Here is a 22,907-nt window from a genome sequence, read left to right as displayed (position 1 = left end):
ACACTGACCACTGGGTACACTGGCTCTTGGATCTCCAAGGAGGTGCAAAGTCAGCCACTGCCTGAGGCCACCCAGCAGGAGCTACAGAGAGATCTGCAGATTCCTCCTTTGTTTGGGGTTTGGAAGTGCCCAGATGAGGCGCAGCTGTGAATCAAGGCAGGCTGCTGCTGCGGAGCCTTGGGCCTTCTTTTGGAAGTTTTGGAGCTCTCTGACCCAGCTGCAGTTTGTTAGGTTAGGCTGCGAAAGAACAGGCCATTCATATGCAAAAGCCGCTGCGCACAGCTTGGGTGGGGTTGTAAATTGGGTGGGGCAGTGTTTCAGGGAATCACCAGAGCGAGCAAACAGCAATGGCTGCCAGTCAGCCCTGCGCCGGGGAGGTTTCTGCATCTCCGTGTCTCCGCATTCCGTGCCCCGACGCAGGAACAATGATCGCTGCAAGCACCTCTGAGAGAAAGCCGCCCTCATGTTCCTGTCCCGATGCTAGACAGTCCAGTTTCTCCCTGTATGAGTCTGGGTCCCCAGGTCTCGCCGGGAACTGGAGTTCAGAGCAATAGGGAGCTTGTATCTCCCTCCCGATTGAAAAAAACAACAGCGCACCCAGTTGCCAGCCGGTTTCGCACATGCCTCCACACTTCCGCCCCTCCTACCAGTCTCATTGTGCTTTTTTCTTTCCTTTTGGTCGTAGAACTTCCACTCAGCCAGCTTTCCCATGGTTCTGGATGATATTTGTTTTGTCTTTAGTTGTAGTTTTGATGTGGTTGTGAGAGGCAGCAAGTACTGGTGTTTACCTATGCCGCCATCTTGGTTCTCTCACAATTACTTCTTTATTCTTGGGCATATTAACCTTTGAGTCACTGACTACAGATAACTTTCAAATTCTTTAGCATTATTCATTTGTTCTGTGCATATTTCACTCAAGGTAATAAATGGCAGGCCTAATGGAGAACAAGTGAGTTTCTTTCTTAATTAAATTGAAAGTTTAGCAAGAGAAAAAGATACCAAACAATATGTTCTAATTAATCACTATTAGGGAAAGCATCATGAGAGAGTTTTGCAAAATTTTGTGGCAATAGTGATAGAGACATATAACAGTCCAGGGAGTAGGGAAGTGACACTTGAGAAAGTGACTTTTAGACTAAGAACTGAAGAATAAATAGGAATTTGACCATCAAAGGAATAGCATGTTCGAAGGCTAAGCAAGAAAGAGCTTGTCATATTCAAGGAATTAAGAGAGTTAGTGTGGTTTTCAGCATAGATAATGCTTGGAGATAAAATTGAATAAGCAAAACAGGTCTAGGAGGCTCTTTCAGCTGTGCCTTAGAAATATGACGCTGGTTTAACAGGGGGCATTCATATTGGAGGTGGACAGATTTAAGAGTTATTTTAAAAGTAGAACTAAAGGCTTTGGTTATCAATTGAATAGGTGCATGAGGTAAAAGAGTGGGAATAATCTAGAATGATTCCTGAGTTTCTTCCATGAGCAGCTGACAAATAGAGGCATTTACTGAGCTCAGTAACACTGGCATAAGAATAGGTATTGGTGACCACAGGGGAGAGAGAAAAAGATCATGAGACCAGGTTTGGAAAGCTTTCATATCAGAGCCCTTTCAGTAGAGTGGATTGGGTGGAAGCCATGTGGGTGGATGAAGAGTGAATGGGAGATGAGGAAATAGAGACAGTGTGGCCTACTTTTTCAAGAAGTTTGCTATGAAGGGTTTATGGGGTTGAGAGAAGGCATTTTAAGACAGGGGAGATCTGAAGAAATAGGTGAAGGTGAAGATATTTGATAGCTTTGGTGGTGGGAAGTTGAAGAAATTTCTATCTGATAGCTTTTCTTTTCTCTTTGAAGTAAGAGTGCTAAAAATGAGAGAAGATCTCAGGAAGGGTGGCCAAGATTTTAAGACAATGGAGATTAGATACCATTCCTAATACAGAGAAGGAGAAACATTGTAAGGTTGTCACATACAGGTGACCGTCAGGTGGATGTTGATGATCATGAACTGGTTTTGGTAGTAGCCGTGAGTTTCTTCAGTGGCATTTGGCTTCACATGTATAGGCAGTGGAAGCCATTTTCATCCAGAGTTAGGGTTTTACTATGTGGGTATGACCCAAGGACAGAGAGACAAGGGGGTTCAGGATATTTCCAAGAGTGTTACTAAAATTATAAACCCAGCACGCTAAGCTGGATGGGGAGATAACTTTATTAAGAAAGAGGTTGATAGATCTGAAGAAAACTGAGGAATCACTTGACTGGAGGTTCACATGAGGTTGAAGAACAATTTGTAATGGAGTACCTGAGCAAAAATACCTGGGAGGATAAGAAGTTGTGATCAGAGAATGGGATGTTTGAATTAGAGATTTTAGATGTAGAATAGTCCAGGGTATGACCATAGTAGTCGTAGCAGAATGAAGTAGAAGGACAATTAGAAATGAAAAAGGCAAGAAATGTGAGAGTCCTGTTTAATCCTCTCAGTAGTCCTTTGAGGAGGATTCCCTTATTATCCTTATTTTACAGATGAGGAAACTGAAATTTAGAAATTGGGTTAAATAGCATGTTGAAGGTTACAGAATAAAGCCATCCTTGTCTGACACCAGTGCCATTTATGAAAGCAATAAATGGCTGTTGGTAATTGGTTTTTGATTGATTTAAAATGATGAATATACTTGGGTTAACATAAGAATTACATGAGAAGGAATCAAATTCCCTAAGGACAATTTACTTTACAAATTGAAATACTGAGAAAACATTTGTTCCTTAATGAATTATTGAAAGAAATTTTATACTGTTATTATTGAGGCCCTACTTTATACCAGGCATTGTCCTAGGGCTACCAAAGATGAGTTAAGTTTGGTCCGTGTAATTGAGAGGTTCAATAGTTTTCTCAGATTTAGAGAAGTTTAGGTATGATCCAGAATCATGGCATGGAAAATGGACTTGATTAGAGTTACAGATGTAGAGTCTTTCAAGGAAAAAAAAATTATTTCCTTTTCCAGTATATCCTAGATGTACTGAATTAAATTTAATAGAGGTTGAACCTAGGAATTTATATATTTTTAAAGTTCCCTTAGTGATTCTGATAATCTACCAAGTTCTGGAAATAGTGGACTAGATAACTTCTTAAAGTTCTTTTCAAACCTTTGACCTTATTTCATGATAGTTAAGGTTGTAATTAAGTCTAGTATCCTAGAAGCCGTACATTTTTTTGTTTTAATAGTTTATTTTTTATATAATTTAGGAAATTCGCCAGAAGAATCGTCTACCACCAAAGTGGAAACAAATCAGACAAGGGGTTCTTTGTCTCCAGAATCAGCCCATTTGCTCTCCTCCTCACATTCTTCATTTCAGCCAAAAATATTCACACAACTACAGGTAGAAATTCAGTAAAATAGCCAAATTTGAGACCTTTTTCTTCTTTCTTCTACCTCCCTTCCCCTCCTCCTCCTCCTCCTCCTCTTCTTACAGATTGGTTATAGAATTATAATAATGATCAAAGATGTTTTCATTGTTAATTTCCTGACTTTTTGTATCTTGATTTAAAATGATAATTTAAACAGTACATTTTGAAAACGTTTGCGTGGACTATGCATGCAATAAAATTTAGTTTTCCTACTTTTCCTTTGGTTCTTATTTCTGTCCTCACATAATATTTGTTTACAACTGTACTCTTATATTTTATTCCGATTTTGTGTCAAAAGAATAATATAGCCTACTAGAACTTTTATATAGTAAATTCAAACGTTTTGATGTACTCTTTTTGATTTAAAAGGGTTTACAGTTGCAACCAAGATTCACTTCTCCTGATGGATCACCGGCTCTGATATCAGTAAATGACCACCTCTCCTCTAGTCCTTCAAGACTTCTGGATTCAATACGAAGTACTGTAATAAATAATAATTCTCTACAGTGTGGTCAGAGTCATGGCCTTCAAACAGATACATGCCTTACCCCAAACAACAGTATTGCCTCTACCATGGATAACCTTCCAGCACCAGATCAAAATGTGGCTGCAGTGGATCAGCTGGTGGACGTTGGAGATGCTGAGGATACAGAGAATCTGGAAGGAAGTGTTCATCGGTTTCTGTTGGGAAATGTACAGACCATTCCAATACAAATTATAGACAGCCACCCACCTCTTAGTAAGTTAAAATCATCTTAAGATTTTTTTAAAAACACTTTATGAGCTATCGTCACTACACTACAGAAAAAAAAACTATCATTTCTACTCAGTGGGTTTATAATATGTAAAGAAATCAAGTAAAGCTATGAGAAAAAGGGAAAACATTTTATGAGCATATGTTTTAATAGCAAACATTTTTTTTCTCTACTGTAATTATTCATTAATTACCTATCTTTACATGGAAAATCTGTGGTGATGTTAGATCAGGAAAATCTATGGTGATGTTAGAATTCATGAAAAATTAAACTTTAAAGGGAAAACTATTTAATGAAAAGGTTATAGAAAAATTAATATGCACATAATGAAAATGGAATGAAGTGGGCAGATACAAAGATTTAAAGGATAATTTTGAGTTATAGATTTAAATGTTGAGTTCTGTGGAATTTGAAAGGGGACTTGGGTATAATACATGGCTTTGTTACCTTCACTTTGTAATGAGCCCAGTCAACATAGTAATAGACTGTTAACTCCTACTTGACCTATGTCACTTCTTTTTCCACTAATTGTTCTGGATTGGGCAGTTTAGTGGGAAAAGATTTGCAGTTTGCTTTGAAAAGCAAAATCTTCATAGAAATTATCCTTAGAACATATATTTTCTCTACATTTTTAATCATCATTCTTCCGGGTAAGGAAAAGTGTGAAGTAGTTCCTTCCAGAAAGTAATTATTGTCTTTTAAATTTATTTGAAATATTACTTTTGGGGGGCAGGGGGATTAATCCTCACCCTAGGATATTTTTCCATTGATTTACTGGGGATCGGCCCGCAACCTGGCCATGTGCCCTTGACTGAAATTGAACCTGGGACCCTTCAGTCTGCAGGCTGACGCTCTAGCCACTGAGAAACACCAGCCAGGGCTATCCTGAAATATTTTAGATCAGCAAACACATAGCTCATGCAGAACTATTGTTTTAAGTTGTGGTATTTTTTCTAAAGTACTTATATAGTGAAGTTTCTTTAGAGAGGGAACATTTTCTTAATATATGACTACATGTGAAAACCATATGGCAATGGAAACACATTTGTGAATTTATGATACATATGCCTGCTGTTTGCAAAACAAGTTATTTTGAAATAATGGGAGGCTTCTTAACTTTCAGTCACAGATGCTTTTACAGTTATGTTTAAATATTAGTTATTCCTTATAATTTGATCACATTATGGACTACGTTTTTGTCAGAGTATCTTTAGAGGAGAATAACTTCATAGATTTCTTGTCTCTTCCTTTTTTCATTACTTGAAGCATACTGAAGGAATGTAACATGAATGGCTATTAAGATGTTAGAAGCACTAAATTCTCAAATATACCAACTGCTTTTCTAAGTTACCTAGTTCTTTTTTCCAAACTATTGTTTTATGCTTTGCTTCTAATTTATATAATTCTAAAGATCCCTGTGTTATAAATTATATTAACCTTTAGGGTTTTTCTTTTATTTTTTGTTTTAAAGTTGAAGAAAACCCAGAAGGTACCATTTCTGTGAACCAAGTTAAACAGGAACCCAAAGAACCAGCATTGTCTATGGAAGCAAAAAAAATTTTTGGACTATAAGAAATTATCTGCTACATAAATTGTTGAAGCTTTCCAGAACTGTACAACTCTGGTGACTTCTGATGTCATAGAAAAGAAGGTGAATATTGTCAAACCTCAGCAATGTGATAAGTGGACTGAAGACTGATTTGATGAGTAGCTTTTATTTAAAACTGATATTTGTTGCCAATTTTATATTTTTACTTTAAGAGATATTTTACACTTCTTATTTTGTATAATTCTTATGCTTTTTGGGTATCTGATAAGGCCAGTATTTCAAAAGGCTATCTGAACTTATCCATGGTAATATAGCTTGAACACAAATAGTTATCTAATTTATTCCCTGGAAATACCTAATTTTGGCTCTTAAAAAATGAAAAAGAACAAAATACTCTGTGTGTGTGTGTGTGTGTGTGTGTGTGTGTGTGCGTGTGTGCGTGCGCGCGCGCGAGCGTGTGTGATACTTTTAAAAATTTCTAAAAGAACTTATTCCCTCTTTAAAGTTGTGAAGAAATGTTTTAAATTGGCAGATAGATGAGAGGAGATTTGTAGTCTCTCATTTGGAAAAATAAACAATAGATTTTACTTCATAACACGAAGCCCAGCACTCACATCTGTGGAAACTGTGTATAGTTGCATTTTAGCGTCTTTCATTCTGATTTTTATACTTGTAACTCAAACCAATAGCACACTAATGGTAATCTAGTAGAAATTTATAGGATCTTGGTAAGTACTGAGAATTTTAACTTGAATTAATCAGATAAGCAACAGAAATTAATGTATATTACATGGATTTATGCAGTATTGTAATACAACTCTACCTATGGGTAGAAAAATGTAGAAATGGAAAGAATTCTGAAAGAATAATAGAATTCCATGGTATTTACAGATAATTTGGGGAACTTTTTTATATCAGCAGAGGATTCCTTCCTATTTTATACTGAAGATTCAGCTCTGGTTAGGAAAGGATTTGAGTTGTATTTATTTTTTTATGCCAAAGTTTTTACTGAATTGATGGTATTAGAATTTATAGTACTTAAAGGTAAATATTAATAGTTTAAAATTTAGTTTATATTAAAACTAAAACAACTGATGTGTTATATATATTTGCTTGTTGAGTAAGTATATTTACTTCAAATATTCAATATAAGCTTCTGCTTTCTGGAAGGTCAATTATAACTATCAAGAAATCAACTTAAAGACTTGTTTCCTTCAGAGACCATCTGTGGATATATTTAAAAGTAATAAGATTTTCAAATGGATTTTAATGTTTAACACTTAACGCATGTGCAATATAATATGGAATTTAACCATAATACTTTATATGAATATGAATTTTCTTTCCTTTTCTAAGTCCAATCTCCCATTTTTAATTCACTTTAATAGTTTCAGGTTCACAACATGTATAAGTATAAAGCACTGTTATATTAGAAGTGGGTGGAATTTTAAAATTCCTTGCTCTTTAGATTTGTATCCTATTTAATATAAAATTTATTATTTAAACCCCTATTTAATGCAAAATTAATATTCAATTACATATATGATTTTTAATAAGACTTGCTTATCATTTTCCTAATAAATGAAAATATTTGATACCAGCATTTATAGATAGGCTGCCAGATCTGTTATGTTATGCTAAGTTAAACACAACTGTTAGTTACCTCAAACCCAGATTTCTCTTAGTCTGTGTGTACTAAGGGAATAAGTCCAAATTAATTTATAGTTTAGTGTTCCATTGTAGGTAATGTTCTTTTCATTTGTTATTTCTACTTTTTATGGAACATTTTTGCAATATTTTATATAATCTTCACCTTTCATTAATGATAATAATTTATTATTAAATATTTTACCAATTGAACTGTATTTCTTTGGAAACATTCCTTTATTTTTTGATGTTGAGTTGCTAAGGAGAAATGCTTGTTAAGATACAAACTCTAGTCAGTTATGGATGAGGATGAGAGATGTCCAAGGATTCAGAGTTAATCAAGAACAAAACATAGTTTAGAAATATTTCTCTCACTTTATTCTCTGTGAATGTCTCTTTTTTAAAAAAAATATTTTTGATTTCAGAGAGGGAGGGAGAGGGAGAGAGAGATTGAAACATCAATGATGAGAGAGAATCATTGATTGGCTGCCTCCTGTATGCCCCCTACTGGGGATCAAGCCGCAACCCAGGCATGTGCCCTGACCCAGAATGGAACTGTGACCTCCTGGCCATAGGTCGACGCTCAACCACTGAGCCATGCTGGCCGGGCTGTGAACGTCTCTTCTGATACTGTTTTTTTTCTCTTTTATTATGAGGATAGAAAGTTACCGTGCATTCTCCCCACAAACAAAAAACAAAAGAAAAGAAAAGTGGATGAAGGAAGTTTAAATTCCTAATTATATACTCTTTTGGTTTTTAGGTAGAAACTGGAACTATCAATATTTTCATGTAAGTATTTCAATGAGTAGCTCTTTAAAAATGGTTTTTAAATTAGTTTTAAAAAGTTCATTTGTCCTCTAAATGCATATTCAGTCACAATATATCAGTATTGTATTTTAAAGGTGCTTAGTATCACTTTTTTAAAAATATGTTTACATATTTTAAATATTCAGTTATCTTTTAAATGTGCAGGGTGTTGAATACAAGTGCATAAAATTTTCGGTATCTTTATTTGGCATTCTCCTAACAGCTCTACAGCAAAGTTGGATAAATGCTCTTTTGTGTCATGTATCACAAGGTCCAATATCTGTAGTAGTAAGTTGGACATTCAGAATAAGCGCTTAGAAATTCATAATTACAGATGAGCTTGTTTCTTCATTGTAGTTTTTATGTTCCAAGTCTCCAAGTGAACTTTATATACACTACAATGAATTATAGATAAACACAGCTATGGTGGGCATTTTCCTAAATACTGATTTTCTATGTAAGCAGTTAACTTACTTAAAAGAAAAAAATGTGTATGCTTATACCAGGTAAATATTTTCTAAAAGTTACAAAAGTGACGGAAATTAGATTTTGGGGTCTGGTCCTGCATTAAAGTTTCTAATTTTGAGGTTCATCAGCTTGTATTTCATCTTTATATTCTGTCAAAGTACATACTTAATCATGTGAGTATGAGAAAGTTGTCATTTAATTTGTACCAGGATTTTTAAAAAAAGTTTTAAAAGTGTGTGTGTATATATATATGTATATAGTAACTTAATGTATAGTGTCCTTGTTATAATGTAATTTTTTCATTAAAATGCTGTGCTTTTTTTCTTAAACTTGTTAGTTTTCTTTTTATACTTTGGGGATAGTGGTGGTTTTGTTCATTTTGAAGATGCTGAATAAATACTTTAATATCTGAGAATTCTGGTAGTAGATTTATGTTTAATTTGGAATCTGAAAGTTTTTAAGCATAACTACCAGTAATAACTGTTATCATTACATTTGGGGAGAATATATATATATATATATATTTATTTATTTATTCATTCCTCTCAGCTCAGCCAACCATCAACATTTTAAAACAATGTGCAAAGTAAGGCATTAGTAATTCCTTTCCCCCACATTTTGGTGCTGTGACATTTTCAAGTATAGCATTATATTTTTTGAGTAATGACAGAGTATGCTATTTAAAAAGGAGGCAGCATTAATTTTTCCCTCTTTGCTTTTATCCCCCCCCATAATTCCACTCTGCCTATTTTTCAGGATCATAGAAAATCTTTCTCCCTCCAGAAGATTTACTCTTTTTCATCAGCTGATTTAGGCTTTAGACATCTTAAATGGTGTATTGTTTTGATTCTTAATATCTGCATTTCTACTTAATTAACATAGTTGTAATGGCAAATCCTTAGTATTTTGCCACATATATATTAACTATGAATTCTGTTTTTAAATAATAAAAATATTTGTTATTGAGTGAATTGTTAAAACTTCAGGAATAAAACCAGAATTTTAAAAAAACTCACTTATTAATGAATCCTAAACTGATTCATGAGAAAAATTAATAAATTGTATGGTTAATATGGAAAACCTTTGAGAATGTGATATGGGTGTAATAAGAGTGCAGGAGAGATGTTGTCTAAGGGTACAAGCTTACAACCAAACTCCTGAAGATCTAATGTACAGCACAGTGATTATAGTCAACAATACTGTGCTATAAATTTCAAAGCTGTTCAGAGACTAGATATTAATTGTTCTCACCACGAAAAAAAAATTTTGTGATGAGGCAGAGGTATTAGCTAACACTATGATGGTAATCATATTGTCCTATATAATAAAAGCCTAATATGCTAAGTGTTCGGTCAGCCATTCAACCAATCAAAGCGTAATTGCTAATGATATGCTAAGGCAGCTCAACCACTTGCTATGATGTGCACTGACCACCAGGGGGCAGACGCTCCAACCGGTAGGTTAGCTTGCTGCTGGGCTCCGGCCAATCGGGACTGAGCGAGAAGGGCCAGACATGCCCTGGAGCCCTCCCGCAGTCCCTCCCCAGCTGGCCAACCTCCCGAGTCTCTCCCCGGCCCTGATCATGCACTGGTGGGGTCCCTCTGCCTGGCCTGCACCCTCTCGCAATCTGGGACCCCTCGTGGGATGTCAGAGAGCCGGTTTGGGCCCAATCTCGCAGGCCAGGCCAAGGGACCCCACTGGTGCACGAATTCGTGCACTGGGCTTCTAGTGATACATAAATTATAAAATCAGTATATTATATACCTTAAACTCAGACAATGTTTTATGTTAATTATATCTTCATAAAAATGAATTCTAAAACCAGAGGGAAAAGGGGGAGGCAGATACCAGCAGTTTTTAATTTAAATATCTTTTCTGAGGTATAATTGACATATAATAAACTGCACATATTTAAAGTGTACAATTTGATAAGTTTTTTTAAAAATATATTTTATTGATTTTTTACAGAGAGGAAGGGAGAGGGATAGAGAGTTAGAAACATCGATGAGAGAGAAACATCGATCAGCTGCCTCTTGCACAGCCCCTATTGGGGGTGTGCCCACAACCGAGGTACATGCCCTTGGCCGGAATCGAACCTGGGACCCTTCAGTCCGCAGGCCGATGCTCTATCCACTGAGCCAAACCGGGGCCAATTTGATAAGTTTTGATATATGTATACATATATCCAACCATCATTCCAGTTAAGATAATGAACATATCTATCACCCCCAAAAGATTCCTAGTGTTCCTTTGTAATCAATCCATCCCCACTTTTCCTTTACTCCCACACCCTCCCCACCATCCCCAAACATACCAAACTGCTTTCTGTCACTAAAGATCAATTTGCTTTGTCAATTTTATAAAATGAAATCATATAGTATGAACATTTTTATTTGACTTTTATCAGTCAGCATAGTTATTTTGGAATTTATGTCACAGGGTGAACAATTTAATCCATTTTACTACTGAGTAGTATCTAATTGTATGAATATACCATAATTTGCTTATTCATTCACCTGTTGATGGACATCTGGGTTGTTTATGGTTCTTGGCTATTACAAATAAAGCTGCTATAAACATTTGTGTAAGTCTTTGTATGGATACATACTTTCATTTCTCTTGGGTAATAAATAGGCCTGGAATGGCTAGGTTATATGTTAAGTATATATTTAACCTTTTAAGAAAATTTCAACTGATTTTTCAAAGTGGCTGTAGCCTTTTATATTTCTGTCAAGAATGTATGAGAGTTACAGGTGCTCTCTATCCTAGCCAACATTAGGTATAGACAGGCTTTTAAATTTTAGGCATTCTGATAGGTGTGTAGTAATAATATACTAGTAACAACCACATAAGTCATTGTGGTTTTAATGTTCATTTCTCTAATGAACACTGTTGAGCATTTTTTCATGTTTTGTTTTGTTTTCTGCCAACTGTATATCTTCTTTAGTGAAGTGTCTGTTTGAATCTTTTACCCATTCTTCAGCTGAATTGTTTTCTTATTATAGAGGTTTAAAAAGTGCATTCTAGATACAAGTCCATTATTAGAAATGTGATTTACAAATATTTTTTTTCTGGTCATAGCTTATCTTTCACCTCTCTTAACAGGATCTCTCAAAGGGCAGAAGTTTCTGATTGTGATAAAGTCCAATTTATCTTTTCATAAAATTAAATTTATTAGGATGGCATTGGTTAATAAGATTATATAGGTTTCAATTGTACCTTTCTATGATACACGATTTGTATATTGCACCGTGTGCCACCACCCACAGTCAAATCATCTTCCATCACCATATATTAGTATTTGGCCCTGTTTATCTTTTCCTAGTCTCCATTCCTCTTCCCTCGTAACCACCATATGGTTATCTGTGTCTATGAGTTTCAGTGTTATATCCCACATATGAGTGAAATCATATTGTTCTTAGTTTTTTCTGACTGACTTATTTTGCTTAGCATAATATTCTCAAGATCCTTTCCTGTTGCAAAATGGCAGGCAGTATTGCATCTTTTCTTATGGCTGAGTAGTATTCCATTGTACATATGTACCACATCTTAATCCAGTCATCTATCAAAGGACACTTTGGTTGTCTCCATGTCTTGGCCACCGTGAATAATGCTCCAATGAACATAGGGGTGCATATATCTTTGAGAATAAATGTTTTCAAATTTTTCAGGTAGATACCCAAAAGAGGGATTGCTGGGTCATATGGTAACTCTATTCTTAATTTTTTTGAGGGATGGCCAAACTGTTTTCCATAGTGGCTGTACTAGTAGTTTACAGTCCCAACAGCAGCAAATGAGTTTTCTTTTGCTCCACAACCTCTCCAACACTTGTTATTACTTGTCTTTTTTCTATCTCATTTTGTATAGTTTATTATGGCTCTGTATTCAAATTTACTGATCTTTTCTTCTGAAATGTCTAATATATTGTTAATCCCCGATTAACTTGGTATTGTTAGTAATCCAGTGTATTTTTCAACACTGACATTGTAGTTTTCATATTTAGAAGTTTAATTTGGGAATTTTTTTTTGTCATCCATGTCTCTACTTGACATTCTGCATCTTTCCTCTAACTTCTTGAATATATGGACTACAGTTATAAAATTATTTTAATGCTGCCCTAACCAGTTTGGCTCAGTGGATAGAGCGTCAGCCTGCGGACTGAAAGGTTCCAGGTTCGATTCTGGTCAAGGGCATGTACCTTGGTTGAGGGCACATCCCCAGTAGGAGGTGTGCAGGAGGCAGCTGATTGATGTTTCTCTCTCATCGATGTTTCTAACTCTCTATCCCTCTCCCTTCCTCTCTGTTAAAAATCAATAAAATATATTTTAAAAAATTATTTTAATGTCCTTTTCTACTAATTCTGTCAACTTTTTTTGAGACAATTTCAGTTGGTTGATTTTTCTGCTCATTATTTTTGTATGTTTTTCTGCTTCTTTGAATTCCTTGTAACTTTTTTTTTTTAATATATTTTATTGCTTTTTTACAGAGAGGAAGGGAGAGGGATAGAGAGTTTGAAACATCGATGAGAGAGAAACATCGATCAGCTGCCTCCTGCACACCCCTTCCTGGGGATTTGTCCGCAACCAAGGTATATGCTCTTGACCGGAATCGAAACTGGGACCCTTCAGTCTGCAGGCCGACACTCTATCCACTGAGCCAAACCGGCCAGGGCTCCTTGTAACTTTTGATTGCACGTTTGATATAATTTTTACCTTGTTAGATACTGGATATTTTTGTATTTCTATAAATATTATTGAGTTTTGTCTAGGACACAGGTGTCTTGAAAACACTTTGTTCCTGGAAAGGCTTGCTTTCAAGCTTTGTTAAGTGGGACCAGAGCAGCATTTAATCTAGTGTTCGTTTTGTCCCACTGTTAAAGCAAAACCCTTTGGAGTATTCTACACTGTGCTTTTGAGTTAATGCGGTTTTCTACTCGGGCTGGTGGGAATGGGCATCCTTCTGGTCCCTTGTGAGCCTCAAGAGTTGTTCCCTCAAGAATAAACTTTGTGCCCTGGCTGGTTTGACTCAGTGAGGGGACAACTCTTGAGGCTCACAAGGGACCAGAAGGATGCCCATTCCCACCAGCCCACCAGGCCTGTGGACTAAAGGATCCTGGATTCGATTCCCGTCGGGGGCACATGCCCGGGTTGTGGGCTCCATCCCCAGTATGGGGCGTGCGGGAGGCAGCCGATCAGTGATTCTCTCTCATCATTGATGTTTCTATCTCTCCCTCTCCCTTCCTCTCTGAAATCAATAAAAATATATAAATATATAAAATAAATTTTGTAATTAATCTGTCTCCACCTACTAGATTCTAAACTGCATGGGGCAGGGACCTTTGTCTTTTTTTTTTTTATTCATAGATGTATCACAGTGGTAGATACATGGGAAATATTTTTGAATAAATGACCATCTGCATTTAAGATTTTGGTGTGTCCTTATAGAAAATAATTGGAAAACAACCCAAAGAGAGTTGGGAAGTCAAGGAGAGAGAATTGCTGAAGAAATGTCTTTGGGTAAGAGAAAGGGGATGGAATCTAGCACCCAAGGAAAGGGTCTGACTTTAGATAGACGCATGGATACCTCATCTATGAACAGATGACAAGGCAGCCTACATGGGTAAAGATGCTAGTAGGTGGGGACAAATGAGAGTTTGTGGAAATTATCTTTTGATTGCTTCAGTTTTCTCAGTGAAATAAGCAAGGTCCTTTGGTAAGTGTGAAGGTGGGTGTGGGGGGAGTTGACAAAAGCCAGTAGGAGAGTAATTAGACTAAGGAAGTATAATCAAGGGGTTGGCAAAAGTAGGTTTACTGTTGTGAGTAGATGAAACACATTTTCTTCTTGTATTATTTATTTATTGTTGTATTATTTATTTGTATTACAACTATAAACCTACTTTTGCCCATCCCTGTATTATTAATGGGTCTACTTGATTAAGGGTTCATTTGAGGTTTATGTTCATAAATTGAAATTCCGATTAGTCAGCATGTTTGTTTTACTCCAGCTACAATCAACAGTGACTAAGTATTCATTGAGAACCAGACACTATTACCTGCGGACTGTAAGATATATTAACAAAACCTCATCCTAACCCCATGAGAACTCACAGTGTATTGGCAGACATATACATAATTAGCCAATTGTGAAATGGTGTGATAAGTACTATCTACTCAAGGGTAAAGCATCGTATATTAAAGAAGTTCCAGGCTGGTGAGCAATGCAGGTTGTGGAGGGAACAGCAGATAACTGTGAGAAGGCAGAAGATTGTGAAAGAATCACTTCCAAACTCTCACCTCCCTCTGTCCAGTCAAAAACTAGGTGTAAACACTATTTCATATGAAATACTCTTATGTAAAAACTGTCCCAATCCCAACCAGATCCCCTGCTTTGAAAATCATCTTAAACTAGATCCCCAAAACTCATAAATATTGTACCTCTGACTTCTCCCATAAGACACTACAAAGACTATTAAGATATCCTCCCTTACTGCAGTAAGCAAAAAATTCAGTTCTGCTCTATCAACAGGTTATTTTGGAGGTATTTTAAAGGAGCCAGCATTTGATGATCTTGGAGGTCCTATAAAAATCTGGTCAACTTGGAAATAGCGTGCTTTCCGAGGCCCTTTGAGTCTCCTGCACAGGGTCTCTCCAATGACGATGGTAAGGTAAGTTCATATTGAGTTTCAGCTTTGATTTCTTATTTTTCTTCATCAACCACTCCAAATGCTGTTTAGTTTGTTTAGTTTGAGAGTGGTATCTAGGAATAAGTTGATTTTTTACAGAGAGGAAGGGAGAGAGATAGAGAGTTAGAAACATCGATCAGCTGCCTCCTGCACACCCCCTACTGGGGATGTGCCCACAACCAAGGTACATGCCCTTGACCGGAATCGAACCTGGGACCCTTCAGTCCGCAGGCCGACGCTCTATCCACTGAGCCAAACCGGTTAGGGCTAAGAGGCTCTTTTTAAAAATCCAGATTGATCAAGTTTGAAAAACGTATTTTTGGTAGAAATCTGCATTATTGCTGACAATACTTTTGTGTATTTGTCCTTGTCATTTCTTCATTGTTAATCTGTAAGAAGAAGTCCAGAGGTATTAAGATGGGTGTAAGCTAGTTTACTCAGAAGACTTCTCTTCAGACTGGCATCCTTTGGAAAAATGCCTCAGGTCATTTATGAAAATCTTATCAAATTTTACTCACAGTTGTGTTATTTTATTCATGAAGATCTAGTTCTCTTTTGGAGGGGGAGGTCCCCAAGATACAAAGGTGCACAAGATTTGACTGACTATTGCCAGACTCATAGGTTTATTTTTAGTCTAATTCTGTACCCAACTGGGTTGAACTCCTGCATCTTATATGTATTTATATTAGAATCAAAACAAATCTTGCCCTGACCGGTGTGGCTCAGTGGATAGAGCGTCGGCCTGTGGACTGAAGGGTGCCGGGTTCGATCCCGGTCAAGGGCATGTACCTTGGTTGCGGGCACATCCCCAGTAGAGGGCGTGCAGGAGGCAGCTGATTGATGTTTCTCTCTCATCGATGTTACTAACTCTCTATCCCTCCCCCTTCCTCTCTGTAAAAAATCAATAAAATATATTTTTTAAAAAACAAATCTTAAAGTTTCTAAATGATATAAGCATTATTTGGAATTACAGTGGTTACTTTGAGGAACTTTTTTATGAACAAAATCATTCCTTTGGGAGTCACTTTGAAGCACAAAGGGAGCAGTATCCCAAACATACAATTGTCTACACATTTTTTAATTTATTGATTTTAGAGCAAGGAGCAAGAGAGGGAGAGACAGAGGGAAAAAACATATTAATTTTTTGTTCTTCTCATTTATGCATTCATTGGTTACTTCTTGTATGTGCTCTGACCAGAGATTGAACCCACAACCTTAGTATATCAGGGCAATGCTCTAACCAATTGAGCTAGGTGCCTGTCCACATTTTAAAGCAAGAAGAAACTTTCAAAATATATTCAAGGAATTATGAAATTGCCTCCTTAAAAGATTCCTTGGCAAAGGCAAGAGAAAATTGTGAAAATTTAAAAATGAAATCTTTTAGATCCCTTAAAATCAAATTTGAATATAAAGTCCTTTATTCTTCTTTTCCACTTTCTCTTATGTTCCTTCATTTTTTCTCTTTTCTGTTTACCCTTCTGTTCTTCTCTCCTTTCCTCCAAAATACCTCATAAGAAGATGGTCTTGTAGGTCTAAAAGAGAAAAATCACTTTGTTTCGTATGAGAGACACCACTTTCCATACTTCAGGTATTTATAATTACTGCCTCCTGCACGCCCCCTACTGGGGTTGACCGGGACTCAAACTGACAACATTTTGGTGCATGGGACAACACTCAACCAACTGAGCCACACCAGCCAGAGCGCTTAACTAACTGCCTTAAACTATCAATTTTTAAAAACCATTTTTATACATTATTCAAGGTTTTTTTAAAATATATTTTATTGATTTTTTTTTTACAGAGAGGAAGGGAGAGAGATAGAGAGCCAGAAACATCAATGAGAGAGAAACATTGATCAGCTGCCTCCTGCACACCCCCCACTGGGGATGTGCCCGCAACTAAGGTACATGCCCTTGACCGGAATCGAACCCGGGACCCTTGAGTCCGCAGGCCGACGCTCTATCCACTGAGCCAAACCGGTTCTGGCCATTATTCAACTTTTAATAAACTATTGAACTTTTCACTTATTTTGCTTTTACCTAAAATATGGTTGGTTGGCAATACAAATTTTGGCTTTTAAAAGATGACTAGAGCATCCTTCTAGTTGCTATCCTGTTCATGAATCACTTAAAGCCAATTAGATCTTGAAATTCTTTTTTTTTTAGATCTTGAAATTCTTATGTAAATACACTCTCTTAAGATCTTTCCATCTTTTCAAGTTTGATTAACATTTGAAAACATATTGTAATGTTTTTAGTAATCAAAATCATGGGTATATTTAGACCTTCAAGAAGAATTTAACCAAGGGAAATAGGCAAGAACAAAACAAAAACATTAGCTTTTAGTAGCTGTAAAACAATGTGTGGCTTTCACAGTAACAGACTTCTATATCAGTTGCATAATAGTAATTCTTTATTCATGAGGTCTTTATTTCCATGGAAACACTGAGATCATTTTAATTTTTAATTACACTAGAGTTTACAGTTCCATAGATTTTAACTCTATCAGTAAGCACAGAAGCTAGAGCTTCACCCACTTCTAGTTAAAAAATGTAAAGGAAGAAAAGGTAGTTTAAAATGATCAAGAATTTCATGTAGCAGTAATTGTTTCTTTTTTCTTTTTAATTCTTACAACATTGTATTGCTCTATGAAAGAAATATTCCTTGTTACATGACAAGTAAAGAAATCCAGATATTGATTAACATGAATTTGAATGAGAATAATTGAATTTCAAGAAAACTGCTTTCTGAGGACAAGAAATCTCTCCCAGTCTCAAAATTTTCTTTTCTTCACAGGAAATAAGAACTTAAAAAGAGAAAAATGCTAATTTTTAAATAAAAAATTTCCTGTAATTTCCTTTTTCTTCTTGATTAAAGAGTTTTCTCGACTGTAGATTGTGGAAGTCTTAACTTTTAATTAACTTCCCAGCCATGATAGAAAGTTCATTATACATGAAAGCAAAGTGATTTTCTTTCATGTTTCAACTGAATTTTAAGTACTACATTTTGTATGGTGAGGGGAGTGTATGATTACATGTCGCCTTGGGAAATACATCACAAGGTCTAGAACAACAAATATAGTTTCAATCTTGTCATGTCTCTACTTAAAAACTCTAATTTTACACAGAATGAAATACAAATCATTGAGCCAGCAGTCAGGACAATGGCAACCTGAAAGGGGGCCAGGCCAGAGTGGGCCTGCCTCTGGCAGGCCTGTAGTGTGTGGGTTCCTGACCTCATGCAGGAAAGAGTCCAGGTGGTTTTGAGCATGTTTATTCAAGCTGGGACAGTGGAACAAGGAAGGTCCTAGGATAGAAGCAGCAGCAGGAGACAGCCTAGGCGGGGCTGCTTTGGCTCTCTAGAAAGCTTATAGGAAAGAAGTGAGCCGAGGTGGGGCTGCTGTCAGCTCACTGGAAAGTCAGAAAAAGGGGGCCTTGGGAACAGGTTCAGGGGTTAGCATGGGATGAGCGGCTACTGCCCATAGCTCCCCTGGTTGCAAGTCTGGTGGGGTCCCTTAGAGCAGCAGTCGCCAACCTGTGGTCCGTGGACACTGGTGGTCTGTGAGGTCCGAAAGGTTGGCAACTGCTGCCTTCGAGCTTAGGAGATGCACACCTGTGGGGGAAGAAGAGGGAAAAGAGAAAGGTGCTGTTGTGCTCCCGGGCGGGTGGGAGAGTAGGAGCAGGGTGCTTCATCTGGAGGGTTTTAAAGGCTGGGAATTTAGGGGAGGTCTTAGGGCAGGATCTCAGTAGAATATCCGTCAGCTTTTCCAGGTATCCTTTCAGGCTCCACTGATTGGTTGGCATCAGGGCAGGGGGTCACTAGTCATCACAGCTGGTCCTAGCATTGCCTACCTTGTGTTGCTGGGCCTGGAGCCGAAATATAACTGAGGCCTAGATATTATCTCCAGGGAGGATAGGTGTGTGTGGGGGGGGGTGGAGGGGTGTCTACACCCCATGACTAGTGATATGAAAGGTCATGGGGATCTAAACCACGTGGTCAGTGATTTGCCAAGGGAGGATATGCCAGTTTTGCCCATTGCTAGGCACCAGTGGCTTTCTGCCCTGGTGACCTTCTCTATCTGCTGTAAATTGCTCAGCCAGTGTGTTCAGCAGTCTGTTTCCCCATTCCACTTGCCAAGGAATTTTCATAGCTTTTTACTATCCTGCCTCAGTTGGAGCATGCATTTTTAAATTTTTAATATAAAAATAAGTTGAAAAAAAGATATCAACTACCAGCCTGGAGAAGGTGACAGTCCAAGTGTGCAACAACCGTCCTGCTAGCCAAGAACCTTCATGGCCTTCTTTTGGCCAAATATTGAAAATGTTTATTTTTTAAGAAAGATGACAAGCCCTGGCCAGGTGGCTCAGGTGGTTGGAGAGCCGTCCTATTGCAGGTTTGATTCCCAGTCAGGGCACAGACCTAGTTGTAGGTTCTCTAGGAATGTTAGGAGTAAAAGTGATTGTAGCTTCACTGGAGAGAGACTGATGAGAACTGGGAGAGCTAAGGGAACTGGGGATTGTCCAGTAGACACTTCTTATTTAAACCTACGCAGTGAAATATTGCACTGTTTCCTTTTGGTGTAAGAAAAGAAATGACCTAAACAAAGACATAGCTCCTAACCTCCCCTGTGACTCTCTATAATCTTTGGTCGAGTTGAAACCTTCAGCACAAGAACTGAGTAATCCTTCACTGCAATTCAGATGCTAAGTGTGTCTTTCATCTGAGGGAAAATGGAAAGGAGATATTAGAATGGGATAATCCTTGTTCACAAAAGTTTAATGGTTACCTGCCTACCCCAATATTAGAATGATTAGATGGGAAAGATCATCAACAGAGACAAGATAGATAAATTCCCTGACTTTCTCCTCTTTAGTGCATAGCTAGGGACCTCCTGTGGAACAGAAAGGAGGAACCTGCCCCACAGGTTACATGCATTAGTCCTTGGTGAGTTTACTAGGGTAAGTCAGAGCCCGGCAGTCTCCTTACTGGTGACAAAGCTAAGGCCTGATCCTATGATGTGAACATTAAAACAAAATACTGCCACCCTTTGTGTCCCAACAGGAACATCCATGTGTCACATGATGTATCTCTTTCTTTCTAGATGTAACTGCAATGATGTTGTGTTTGAAGACTCAGTGCCTACATGTAGCAATTCATTTGGTTTTGTGTCACAGATTACATCTCTTCAATATCTGTTTCATTAGTCACAAGGGGAAGGTGAAGAAGATGAGAATAGATGGATGCAAATTTATCAATACTACTCCAAAGCAAAAATCCATCTGTATCAACAGTGGGAATGTTAATACTCAAAGTGTGGGCTGTGGATCAGCAGCATTGGCATTAGCTGGGAGCTGGATAGACCTCGGACCTACTGAATTCCAGACCTACTGAATCAGAATCAGCATTTTACCAAGATTCCTTGAAAGTTTGTGAGGCAAACATTGAGAAGCAGCGTGTAGAACATTATCATCTTTGCTTATGGACAACACATTTTTTGCTATAATTTACAAATTGATTACATTTGTGTCTTATAGTGCTATTATGATGAGTCCAACATGCTGTAAAAAATACCAGACTGGGTCATTTCTAAACATAAATTAATTTTCTCAGTTCTGAAGACTGAAAGTCCAAGATTAGTGTTGTTGGAAGAATGCCCTCTCCCAACTCCCAGACTTCTGCTTACCTTCTCACAGGGCAGAGAGGGCTGGGAGTTCTGTGAGATTTTATAAAAGCACTAATCCCATTCATGAGGGCACTCCCCCATGACCTAAATAGCTCCCAAAAGCACCCACCTCCTAACCCCATCACATTGGGGTTTGGATGTCAACATATGAAACTTGGCGTACGCAAACATCCACACTGCAGGAATGGACAAGGGGATTCTGGAGTGGAGACTTGAAGATTGTGTGTGGACATCAGGGGAAAGAGCATTTCCGGTTCAGTGGCAGTTTATGTAAAATCCCTGAGACTGCAGTGTGCTTTGTGAATTTGAGGAGCAGCAAGGAAGACTTGTGTCTGGAGTGAAATAAGGGAAGCCCAGGATATTAGAGAAATTAGGAAAGTGTGGGAGGAAAATACAGGTCCTTCCTGGCCATTTAAGGTAGGATGGGAAGCCATTGGAGAGGTTTTAGTAGAGGAATGGCATCTTATTTCTGTGTTAAAAAGATCACTTTTGTTGCAATGTTGAAAGTCATCCATGGGTGGGGAGAGTGCATAAGTAGAGGCAGGGAGAAAAATTGGCTTTGCAATAAACCAGAAAATATTATTTTCAAGGTTTTTTTTTTTGCTTTAAAATAATGTTTTTATTGATTTCAGAGCGAGGAAGTGAAATATAGAAACATCAGTGAGAGAGATGAACGGGTACCTCCTGCACACCCCCTCGTGGGGGGTGGAACCCGCAACCTGGGCATGTGCCCCGACTGGGAATCAAACCGGTGACCTTCTGGTGCATGGGCTGACACTCAACCAACTGAGAGCCACACTGCCGGGCAAACCAGAAAAGATTTAATGGTAATTCACATCAGGGTGGTAGTGGTGGTGGAGTAGATAATGGTTAAATTCTGGATAGATTTTGAAGATATAGCTGAAAGGATTAGATTGAATGTGACATACTGTATATGCGACAGGTGGCAAGGATACCCCCGAGGTTCTTGGACTGACCAGCTGGAAGAATGGAACTGCTAATGACTATAATAGCAAGAGGAATTCCTCACCGTCCTTCTGAGCCGCACATGCCTGTTAGCCAGCCAAGGAGAGATGCTGAAAAGGCATAATTTGCAAACAACTACTCTATTTACTCCCAACTCAGTCATCTTGGAGGGAAAGTAGCTATTAATAGTAAAGGAATGGGCATGGCTCTATCCCAACCATCTTTACAACACTGAAACTTGAATTTCACCAATTTTTCATGTGTCATGAATTATCCTAATTTTGATTTTTGTTGTCAACAAAACCTAAAATATTTACTCTCTGGCTTTTACAGTTTGCTGACTGCTGGTATATATGAAACAAGATGGGACATTAGTTGATAATTTTTAAAGATTGGTAACGGTATGTACATGGGGTTTCATTATATTAGTTTACTTTTGTATATGCTTGACATTTTTCATAATAAAACGTTTGAAAAATGCTTAGGCGTACCAACGGCGATCAATCTTAAGAACTATACCCTGCCCGTTTAAAAAAAAACAACACACCCTGAAAGTTGTATCTTGTAAATGCAGCCGTTTGTCTCTTCTTTTTCTGACAGAGTAAAATCCGTTTTGAAACTTTGGGTAGTGGTAAAAGGAGATTTTTAGGACAGGACGCTCGGCGACCGGGAAAGTATGAGGCATAAAAGCACGTTTAAGGAAACGGAGTTTTGTGGCGTGTAGGGACCGTTGTCAGTTTTTTGACATTACTATAGACGAGGGCCAATTCCCCTTTTACAACAAGAAATCCAAAGAAAATACACATTAGCTGTCACCGTATTGCCCGCTGCCCTCCGATGATTCCCGGAAATGACGCCATCAGGCCCATGCTACGTCAGCCGGACCCCAGCAGTGCCGGGCGCCGACGTCAGCACGTAAGCGCCCCCCTGCAGGTCCAGGCCTGCGAGAGGAC

The 22,907-nt window shown here is 37.7% G+C and overlaps 1 protein-coding gene and 1 long non-coding RNA gene across 6 annotated transcripts in view; both read left to right on the top strand.

Annotated features, from left to right (window-relative positions):
• CARF (calcium responsive transcription factor) overlaps positions 1-15,288 on the top strand; it is a 43,529-nt gene extending 28,241 nt beyond the window's left edge. For 3 of the 5 annotated variants that reach the window (XR_001363674.1, XR_001363676.1, XR_001363677.1), the window contains 6 exons: positions 3,237-3,370; positions 3,768-4,137; positions 5,625-5,804; positions 8,110-8,138; positions 14,069-14,140; positions 15,150-15,288. Coding sequence is in view for 1 of the 5 variants with exons in the window: in XM_014546114.1 (XP_014401600.1) it covers positions 3,237-3,370; positions 3,768-4,137; positions 5,625-5,725 (605 nt within the window). In the remaining 4 variants the exon portion in view is untranslated. Of the gene's footprint in view, positions 1-3,236; positions 3,371-3,767; positions 4,138-5,624; positions 6,092-8,109; positions 8,139-14,068; positions 14,141-15,149 lie in introns of those variants that run through there. The other 2 variants (XR_001363675.1, XM_014546114.1) reach the window with 2 other exon arrangements.
• Positions 15,289-21,714: 6,426 nt separating this feature from the next.
• LOC106727470 lies at positions 21,715-22,434 on the top strand. Its single transcript, XR_001363678.1, has 2 exons — positions 21,715-21,815; positions 21,932-22,434. It is a non-coding gene; the product is annotated as an uncharacterized LOC106727470 (long non-coding RNA).
• Positions 22,435-22,907: the final 473 nt, after the last annotated feature.

The sequence above is a fragment of the Myotis brandtii genome, unplaced genomic scaffold (assembly GCF_000412655.1).
Source record: "Myotis brandtii unplaced genomic scaffold, ASM41265v1 scaffold43, whole genome shotgun sequence".
In the NCBI taxonomy this organism is placed as follows: domain Eukaryota; kingdom Metazoa; phylum Chordata; class Mammalia; order Chiroptera; family Vespertilionidae; genus Myotis; species Myotis brandtii.
The sequence above is the reverse complement of the archived record's forward strand: the minus strand, read 5'-3'. Positions and strand labels throughout refer to the sequence as shown.